Source organism: Saccostrea cucullata, unplaced genomic scaffold (genome assembly GCF_032062105.1).
Source record: "Saccostrea cucullata isolate Sc308-1 unplaced genomic scaffold, CSIRO_AGI_Scuc_v1 ctg1271, whole genome shotgun sequence".
NCBI lineage: Eukaryota > Metazoa > Mollusca > Bivalvia > Ostreida > Ostreidae > Saccostrea > Saccostrea cuccullata.
The window spans coordinates 43865-54817 of NW_026926031.1; the positions used below are offsets into that span (position 1 = coordinate 43865).

General features: G+C 36.5%; 1 protein-coding gene across 1 annotated transcript; it reads right to left on the reverse strand.

The window, feature by feature from the left end:
* Positions 1-1751: 1751 nt before the first annotated feature.
* Positions 1752-10674, reverse strand: LOC134270430 (NFX1-type zinc finger-containing protein 1-like). The gene is made up of 4 exons (XM_062752650.1): positions 10548-10674; positions 3315-9180; positions 3011-3166; positions 1752-2914 (listed from the first exon to the last, which is right to left on the reverse strand). The coding sequence occupies exons 2-4, from the start codon at positions 9142-9144 to the stop codon at positions 2670-2672; spliced, it is 6231 nt and encodes a 2076-aa protein (XP_062608634.1). The 5' UTR covers positions 9145-9180; positions 10548-10674; the 3' UTR covers positions 1752-2669.
* Between the last annotated feature and the right edge of the window lie 279 nt (positions 10675-10953).

The window sequence follows — 10953 nt, forward strand, 5'->3', positions numbered from 1 at the left end:
CCATTTCTTATACTACATTTTCCATACATTTCTAAAAGTGGGGGGGGGGCCAACCATGCTTTCAATTAACATTTCCTATAGTGTAAGTTAGGTTATGAAAAAAAGTGGGGGGGGCCAGGCCCCCCCTGCCCCCCCCCCCCCCGGATACTACGCCCCTGATATAATGAGAATAAGAAAGGCGATAAGTTTTCACCTTGTCGTACACCAACATTACAATTAAAAAATTCAGATGACAGACCATTCATTTGTATTTTAGATTTGATACCACTATACATGTACATATTTTTAATAAAAGTAAAACATTTCCCATCGACCCCACTTCTAAGAAGTTTGCACCAAAGTCCCTCACGCCAGACTGTATCAAACGCTTGTTTAAAGTCTATAAACGCACAAAACAATTTTCTTTTGCTGTTAATTAATGTCTGAGATAAAAATTGTAAAAATAGGATATTGTCTAAAGTGGAGTAACCTTTTCTGAACCCAGTTTGACTTTCCTTAATAAGCATAACTTCTTCTGCATAATTTTCTAAACGGCTACCTAAGATTCCTGTAAAAAGTTTACCTAGACAACTTAAAAGGGTAATCGGGCGGTAATTTTCAGGATGCGTTGGGTCACCCTTATTTTTGTAGATTGGTTTCAGGATACCAATTAACCAGTTTTCTGGTACGATACCAGTTTCAAAAATAAGATTGAAAAAAGTTTCATAAATTGGCAAAAATAATGGCAAAGTTGTTCTTATATGCTCATTTAAAATATTATCGAAGCCCGGGGCCTTACTGTTCTTCAGACCATTAACAGCCGATGAAATTTCCTCCCTGGTAATTGGGTAGTATAACAGCTCATTATATGTCGCCCCGAACGAAGTCGGGGACGACATATTGATATTGTACGCATGTTTTTTTTTATCCAGGCTGTTTCTCGGAGATGGCTGGGACAATCTTCCTGAAACTTTCCTCAAAGGACGATCACTGGTTGTAGTTGTGCAGTGAGGTCGTTCAGTTCCAATATGTCTACCGTTGCCATGGAAACCTGTAAAAAGCGACGAATTTTGTCCGAGAGTGTTCTCTCTGGTCCCTTAAACGTTCGTCATGAAACCTTTCTTATTTTAATGATTAGTATCTGTAGTTGTGCGCCTCGCATTTAAAATTTTCAAATAATCGATTATTGCCATGGAAACCAGGTGAAAGTTAAAATTCTTTAATTTCGATTTTCTCAGTAACTACTCAGGCAATCGTTTTGAAACTTTCAATGTTTATTCCTTGCAATGTGTCAAAGTGATTTCTACTTTCAAAATAATTGTAATGAGTCGCTCACAGTTGCCATAGAAACGAAACAGAAAAAAAAGATTCAGATGTACACATGTGTTCTCCAAGGTCTAGGTCAAAGGGTCAAAGTTCGTCGTATCCAATAAAAGTTCTTTTCACGAGGATTACATATTTGAAATACGAAAGCCCTAGTACTTACCGTTCAAACGTTATGGCTATTTACTATGTTCAAGACGACCCCCCCCCCTTTTTGAAGCACACAGCCAAGTAGAATACACAGATATAACATATACAACTTACAAGTAGCTTTTTAAAATCTTCATTCTTAAAATTCAGTTCCCGTCATGTGATATTTTGCCATCATTCATTCTCCTTCTGTTTTGTCTCTTGAATTTATAAATATTTTATTTTATCTATATAAAAAAAATAACGATTGTCAGCTGCATTTATTATCATTTCGCGTTTTCTTGTATATCTATCACTTGTATATTATTCATTTCATTAGATAGTGCAAGTATGAATTAAAAAATTGGTACGTCATTTCCATAGTTTTTATTCATTCATCAATCCTTTGATCCGCTCCTGCAGGTTCGCGAAGCCTTGATCACCACTGTATACAAAACATTCATCTCCCCGAAAATGTTCATGATTCCGCTAAACTGAGAAAGTTTACACATGATTTATAATCTCATAACAAACATCAGCTCTCTGCAATGCAGAAATGCTCGAATTGATGGTGGCATGTTAGATTCGTTTTTCGGTAGAACCTCTAAAATGAAAGTGAAAGAGGGAAATTTCAGAGTTCTCACTGGCGTTACAATACACAAAATAAATCGGCTGATCTTTTTCATAAATTACATTCCCCAAGCTTTTATAATAGGAAAGATACTGCCAATTAACAAGTATGAGGCTCAGTTCAGTACATCTGCCAGATTTCTTTTATGCAAGTCTGCAAATTTAGGAACTTGTAATTTTCCTGCACTACTTTCTTCTCCTACCGATTCTAAAAATAATGAGTGGGATGTACCCAATTAAGGTCTTCCGGTTCCAATGGAAAGGACTGATACAACTCGATGGTTGTTCAAACTTAGCTAATGGACTTTTGTTTTAGTGATGATTAAAATGAAAGTCTTGTCCAGTACGGGGCGACATATGCTATTGCTTGCAATAGCAGACTTTCTAGTTATTATTGTAATTATTTACATGTAAATAGTTAGGCCAATTAACCTCAGTACATTAGGCATTCCCTATCGACTGGTCACACCCGCGATGAATTTACGGTGTTGTACAATAAATTTACGTAATAATTATGACATTTAGAAAGATTTCAGCTTTTCTGAAATTTACAAATGTTATTTAAAATCATATAACTGCAAAACGATTCTTCACATCAGAGCAGTTATTCACAGTTTTTCCTCCCACCACTTTTTAGGTGCTTTCTTTTTCCACTTTGGTGCTGGCTTTTCTCTTGACTTGTCTGTTTTCCTAGATTTGCCTTGCTCTGTTTTAGTCTCAGTTTCTTTGTCATCTTCACTTTTTGTGGCTGTTCTTCTCGATTCTTTAGGTCGAGCTCCACTCGTCTCTGTGATCGTTTCCGACTTGTGCACGTGACCAGTCGTTTGTTTACCTTCGGCACCAATTTTGCTTTCTGAATTACAATTATATTTGTAAGTGTTAGCTTAAAAATTAAAATTGATATGGCACTCTCAGAATTCAGCATATGACCTAAACTTGGAAACCGTACCTTTAGGTTTTCTTGTTGACATTTTACAGTCGGCAACCAGGTCAACCGTTGAAATAGAGGACAAATACTCTGAAAGCCTCTTAAAGTAACGGTTCTCCTCCCATTGTTTGCAAATAACACACGATCCATAATCAGATATACAGCAATATGGGTGCCCTGAAAGATGCAAAACGTAATAATCTAAAAACATACATTTAAAATTTATATTCAATGAAATCAGCAATGACCCAAAAATTACGATTTTTCAATGAAATGAAGCGTTTTATTGATAAAGAAAATTATACTTAAAGGATACAAAGAATACCTTCTTTGCAGATTTTCCAGTTTTTAGCATGTGGATCGGCCATAAGTATTACAGACGGTAAAGAAACTGTTCTTCTCATCAATATCCCGACATCTTCACAGATATCAACCTTACCACCGAGCTGCTGAGGTTCGTCTCTATAATTATCAGTTGACTCCTGAAGACTCTGAGGAAATGACTCGTCTTTTTCTGTTATCATATTCTGCCATTCCTGAGATATTCTGTACGTTGCATCATAAACTGATTTGTATTGATCAAACGATGGTCTGGCTGCATTCCTAATAGTGTCAATCTGATCTAAAGTTTTATCAACAAATGCTGTCAATTTCTTTTCATGAAGATTTCCTAATATTGAATCTAAATTTTGTCTGCAGTCTTCAACAAATTCTTGGCATTTCAAAAAGCTTGGAGAAAAGAGCGGAAGGAACTCGCACGATTTGACTTCTGTCATATATACCGTGATTGCCTTTGCCAGGTTAATTCTCTTTCTTTGCAGCTTTATGATCTTATTGTATCTCGGGTGCCATTTGATTTGTCTGCCGCATGTGGGACAGGAGAGACATATGAGAGAGTCATTTGGTTTCATTTGTATAATATGATTATCGAGAAATTCGGATTCAAAGAAGTGTCCGCAATCTGGTAGGTAGACCAGGTGCGATTTTACATTTAGATTGGGTAATTCTGATTTTTGTAAATCACACTGAGAACAATAAGGTGGGCATGGGTCACCGCAGAATCCTAAGCAGTTGTGCTTGCACTTTAACTTCTTTGGACATGGCAAAGAACAGCGAGGTCGATCACAGATTTCGTGACAAAGCAGTGAACACTGGTGATGAGGACAATTCCAGCTGCATGGCAATATGCACATGTCACAGATTTCAAAACAACGTTTCCCACAACCAGCATGGTCACAGTAATTTTCGCACTCCTTGTTACAGATCCCACAACTTTCACATAGCTCACTCTTACAACTGTGGCTACAGAGTAATTGCTTACTACAACACTCAGGACATCTCTCATGAAACTCGCGTCCCCGACAATCCTGACAATAGCCCACACATGGATGTCCACAAGTTAAGGTAGCATTACACCTTGATTCACAATTTATTTCCTCTTGGGACAACCCACAAGGATGAGAACAGATATGCCCACAAGATAATTTTGTTTGAACTGTTTCGATACACTCAATGTTTTCAAGCATCTCACCCATCTGGTACTCACTACATGAAAGTGGATAAAAGTGTCCACACTTTAAAACATAATCTAATTTTTCCGAACAACCAAGGTTTTCGAGATCTTTTTGATAGCAAAATATCTCGTTTGCATGTTCACAGGAAAGGAACTTTCTCACTTTTTTCATACATTGGATCCCCAAATTTTTTTCACCACACTTTACATCACAATCATGTCCACAATTTAACCTTTTGGATGTTAGCACGTTACACGAAACGATTTCTGGGTCTTTGTAACATTCTGTAATGATATGATGACCACAAGATTCCCTAACTTTTCCAACTTTTTCATTACATTTAAAGTTTTCAATGCATTTGGAACACTCTACTTTTACTTTGTGCCTACATTCAGGTAACTCTTTCATAATCAATTCAGTGCAATTAACATAATCTGGATCTTGGATGCAATCCATTGTAGCAAAATGGCCACATTTTGTAATGTATTTTTGTACTGCTTGTTTGCATGCACAGTCCTCTGGAAAATGACAAAGTCTCTTGCATTTGTGATCCCTTTCACATAGTTGCCCACAAACCGTTTCACATTTTTTCTTCCTATCAGTTTCGATATTATAGCAATTCGATATGTATTCATGTCCACATTTTCTTTTGAGAGTTACAATCTCTGTACAAGTTTTTCTCTCAATGTCTATATGACAAGGAACTATTTTCTTATGGCCACATTTCTGATAGACTTTTTCAACCATTTGCTTACATACAAAATACTCTGGGTTTACACAACATTCCATCCAATTTTCATGTCCACATTTTAACATTCGAAGAACGTTATTGGTGCATTCTGCATCATTAAAATATGCACATTTTACGATTGAAGAGTGACCACATGGCCATGTTTTTTCTGTAAGTTCTACACAGTTAGATCTTGAAAGACCGAGATGACACTGAACTGATGCGGTATGTCCACAAATCAACTCGCGTTTAACTATTTCTTCACAATTGTAGTTGTCTAGTGTTTCATGGCAAGGAATTTCTATACTATGTTCACAATTAGTGAAATATTTTGAAACGATCTTTTCACATTGTGTTTCGTTTGGTTCCAGATAACACTCAATTTTGTTCTCATGCCCACATTCGAATTCTTTATATACCAATTCTTTACATTCACATGGGTTTGGATAATGGCAAAGTTGGGAACATGCGTGTCCTGCGGAACAAGTACTAAGACACTGTACATAACAATCGCTTAACTCATGGTTTTGATCATCAGGATGACAGTATCTTCTGCAAGCGTGACCACATGGTAGTCTAGCATCACATTTGATTTCACATCCTCCCTCTGGGCAATTATCAAAATCAGATGCATTTTTAGCTTGAATTCTTCGCTCTGGGTGGTTCTGACAAAAAAGTGGAAGTTCTGTTCCAAAACATCCTTGAACCTTAAGATTAGCTACCACAATTTTCCAAAGTTTTGTTTTCTTAGCTTTTGAACTCATCATGTCAAAATTTCCAATGACAAAAAGTCCCTTTCTTGCCCTTGACAAAGCAACGCAAACTCTATTTTCCTTGTCCAAAAATCCCAATTTACTCAGTTGATTGCTCCTAACCAATGACAACAAAATAATGTCATTTTCCTCGCCTTGGTAGTTATCGACAATGCAGATCCGAATGTCCTTGATTTGACTGTCTACAAATTTAGACAGGCATCGCAACTGTCCAGAATAGGGCGTCAATACGGTTATTTGAGATGACTTGTAACCTTGATAAAGTAAATACTTGCAGAGTCTTGTGGTAAATTCAGCTTCATGTTCATTTTCGTAGCTTCGTCCCTCGTCTTGATAGTTTTCTTTGAAGGTATGCCTCAAAAAGAAAACGTCTTTTCCGATTCCACTGATACGTTCATATTCTTTTACATTTTCACCATCGTGTAGACCTGGATAAATTTCCTTTACTAATAAAGAAATATCTGGTCTCATTCTATGTTGCTTTAATAAGCAATGATATGGTACCCCATTTCGAATCATTCTCTCAAAGAACGATAGAGACATGTGATATTTTTGAGCAAGTTCATAAACTGCTGGCTTTGGTTCAAGCTGTTTGTGATCACCAATAAGTATTAAGTGCTGACATGATGACGTAAGTGATGCCAAAATATGGGCCTCCAGAACTTCTGCAGCTTCATCAATAATAGTAATGCGAGACTGGAGTAATTCTAACATCCTATGGTATTTAGCAGCTCCAGTTGTGGTCATAGCAATAAGAGAGGCCTTCCTGAGAACACTATATTCATTTTGAAATTTTTCCTGTTTATAACCTTCGATGATGTCATCCTTACATGCTTCATATCTTTCAATTCTGATCAACATTCTTTGATGAAATTGATTTTTCCAATATCTGTATAACTTCCATCTGATAGAAATGGGTAATTCCCAAATGTTTTGTTTCTCAAAAACTACAGCCTCGTCAACGGAAATAACATCACCCGAATTCATATTACTAAGTATGGATTCAATGACACGCTTTATTGTTTCATGGAATTCTCTGTCTTTTTTAACAAATTTGTCTGCTGAAAAACTACGCCAAGTATCGAGAATATTTATCGCAAACTTAATTAAGGGGGATTCTTGAATTCTTAAGTCCAGATAATCACTCTCCTCATCACTTGATGTTGAATCGTAAAAACCAATTTCGTAAATATTCTTTTGTAAATTCTTTTCCAGTCGAAGATAATGAGAAATTTCAATATTGCCTTCACTGAAGTTTCTGCTACATGCTGAGTCTAAAATACCCCTCTTATCAGCATTCAACCATCTTAACATCGATTTGTCTTCCTTTTGCGAAAATTGCCCAATCGGCAAATCAATAAAGATACTAAAGGTGTTGTGATCAATAATGGTAAACGGTAACCGCCGTTCCATATAAGTATATTCAGAAATTATGGACTGTAGTCCATGCAGATTTCTTAATCTGTTCTTCTTAAATGTCCTCTTGCTTTTCTTGCGGAGCGAAATTTCTTCACTTAATTTGTTTTTGCATCTTCCACCAACTCGCACAATTCTATCCCAAGAAGTTTTGTCGATAGAGCCTAATATATTCTCTAAAAATTGATCCAATGCGTGGTTTGTAAAACAAACCAAAATTATTGGACTAATTCTACCTCTCGACCAGCACGTTGTATTTGCCAAGAGAGATTTGACAATCTGCAGACCAAGATAAGATTTTCCGGTACCAGGGGGTCCCTGGATGATACAGAACTCCTTTGTCAAGGAAGATTTAAATGCTTCATATTGAGAGGGATTCATCTGAAGCTCCTCAGCAGATGGCCAACTGTAAGGATCCGACATTCGTTTACCTCCGTGATAATTTCGGTATGCGCTGTCAATTTTTACGGAAGACTTGTTGATAACTGAAGAGAAATCGTACATAACATCTTTTTCCATGTAGCCCACTCCTCCAATATCAGTCTCGCAATTTACTATATATTTCTCAAAGACCAATTGACCGGGCTTAATGGTTTTAAGTTTTTCTAGTCCATGTCTGTAGGCTTCAAAAAGAGCTGTACTTTCAATCATTTGAAAAAGGCAACCCAGAATATCCCCCTTTAATTCATTGCTTTCCTGAATTATCTGAACTTTGAATATTCCTCTGGCACTTAAGTCTTTCGTATCTGCAGCCATAATAGTTGCCAATGCAAAGGTATCAAAATGATCACATGACAGACAAACCAGTGAGCCGTGGATTAGTCTTTTAGTATTGTCCCAGTCGATGTTTTCAAAAGTTTCATTATCTAGTTGCAGAATGTGTAAAATACCGTCCAAAGATGTTTCTCTATATAGAATTCTAACATCACTGTAAATCCGAGCATTTTCTAGACGGCGAATGTAACGGTTTCCGTTTCCAGCATCATATTCTTGTCTATACTCCTGTATTCCGTCTCTAAGCTGTGATATACAGTCTTCTCTAAATAGTCTAAACTGAACGTCTAAATAGTGCTCCATATCATCATATTGGCCGTCTCTGATGACTTTTCGTAAGAACGGTTTCTGTTGAGGAAAAATGTCTTCTCTTCTGGGAAAAATTGGAATTTTTCTGAAATCTCCTGGTGGTTGTCGTCTGTCGACATTTTCTTTTGCTATGACTTTCTTCTTTTGGATTTCAATAGCTCTGCTTATAGCCTCTTTAACTGTACATACTTTCCTTTTCAGTGTCTTGCAAGCTTTTGTCTTCTCGATTGTATTTTCCAGCACGCAGATTAACCCTTGTAACTGTAATGAAGAACTTGGCATACATGCCTGTAGTTGTTCCAGTATTTCTACCACACTTGTGATGACGACTTCGCTATCTTCCGTAGTTACGTCACTACCTAGTGCGCTCAACAATCTTATCAGATAGTCAACCGAATGGTTTTCTCTAAAAAGATTGAGCAATTCCACAATTAATTCGCGATTTGATAGACTTTTTAAACTTTTAAAAATTATTTTCATGATACAAACGTCCTCTGACGAACAACTCGTGGATGTATTTCTTTGAAAGTAGTTCTCCAATGTTCTTAAAGCGGAGACAATGTATTTCAGACATTCTTCAGATGATGTTGACTCGCTCGACTTTTGAAGTAAAATTTCTCCTGATAAATGGTCCGACATATCTTCGTGTATTCATCAAACCCTCAAAGCTGTTCTCTGAAATAAAAATGAGTTCATTTTTTTTGTTCATTTTCATTGATGTTAACGTAACATTTCAACGATGCATTTATACAAACAAAGTCTACCTTAAAGTTTTTGTCCCCCGCTTTCGCGAAAGCGTTTTCATTTTTAAAGTCCGTCCGTCACAAAAACTTTAACCTTATGTTGTCCCTCGCTTTCGCGAAAGTGAGGGGACATTAAATCTCATTCATCTGTCTGTCTGTCTGTCCGTCAGTCTGTCAGTCTGGTAACTTTAAACTTGTCCATAACTTTTGATTTAGTGGAACTATGACTTTCATATTTCATATGTGTATTCCTTAAGACAAGACCTTTCTTTTGGGTACCACCAAATTTGACCTTTTGACCTTGACCTTGGAGTTTGACCCAATGTTACACAAAAATTCCAAACTTTGACTTTGGCCATAACTTTTGAATGGTCGGTACTAGGACTTTCATATTTCACATATGTATTCTTTGTAGAAAGACGTTTTATTGGATACCAACAACTTTGACCTTTTGACCTTGACCTCAGAGATTTCCGTACTAATAAGAAAACTTTAACCTTGACCATAAGTTTTGAATGGTAAGGGCAAGGGCTTTCATACTTCACATATATAATCCTTGTGAGAAGACCTTTCATTGAATGCCAAGAACTTTGCCCCTTGGACCTTGACCTTGGAGTTTGACCTACTTTTCAAAAACATTGACCTTGGCCACAACTTTTGAACAGTAGATACCAGAATTTTATATTTCACCTAGGTATTCTTTGTGGCTAGACCTTTCATTTGATACCAACAACCTTGACCTTTAGACCTTGACCTTGGAGATTTTTTGTACTTATGAGAAAACTTTAAGCTTGACCATAACTTTTGAATGGTAAGGGTTAGGGCTTTCATACTTCACGTATGTAATCATTTTGAGAAGACTTTTCATTGGATACAAGAACGTTAACCCTATGACCTTCACCTTGGAGTTCAGTGATAATTTCTAAATAGATGACTTATGATAGGGCGTTCATATTATACGCAAAATGTCATAAAAAATGGCATCTCACCCAAAAAGACACCGAAAGCGGGGGACCACAATTCTTTGAATTTGCTTGTCATTTTTAAAGCGTTACTTTCTTTACGTAATAATAATTGGTCCAGCTCTCTTAAGGAAAGGGAATGGATTTGGATTTTTGTCAACTCTTGTAATTTATAAATACTAGTATAAAGATTATGTTAAATAATCATTATATCAGCAGACCAGTCATTAAAAATCAGCAGACCAGTCATTACAAATATTTTCTTAGTTTTACTCTCTTAATCAAACCAATAGTTATAGTTTACATAATTTGGGTTTATTTCTGATAAAACTCTTACCCTTGCTGTTATTAACATTATAACTTCCAACTAGAATAAATAAAATGTTGGTCACAATCTGTAACTCTCAAATATATTTAACTTACGCATAACACAATATATGTACCATACAAATCGCTGACAAAGCTGTTCTTTTAGTTTCGTTTTCTCTTCTGCGAATGAAAAAAAAAATTGAATTGTTGCCAAAGGAAGTAGAGATAATGAATGTATATGACATATTACACTATAGAGCATGCATTTAAATTACTGAAAATCGATAATCAGCTCAGATTAGGAGGAGTGTTTGTGTGGAAAAACGCCCCCCCCCCTCCCCCGCACACACACAATTAAGTGGGGAACAAATGAAATAAATTGCTTGACAGTGTGCAAGTCGTATTTTGTCGTATGTAACTTCGAACATCAAACT

Coding starts and splice junctions, on each gene's coding strand:
- LOC134270430 (XM_062752650.1), bottom strand. CDS start 9,144: ATGTCGGACCATTTATCAGGAGAAATTTTACTTCAAAAGTCGAGCGAG. Junction 3,167..3,314: donor CTGGAAAATCTGCAAAGAAG/GTATTCTTTGTA, acceptor TGCATCTTTCAG/GGCACCCATATTGCTGTATA. Junction 2,915..3,010: donor GTCAACAAGAAAACCTAAAG/GTACGGTTTCCA, acceptor ATTGTAATTCAG/AAAGCAAAATTGGTGCCGAA.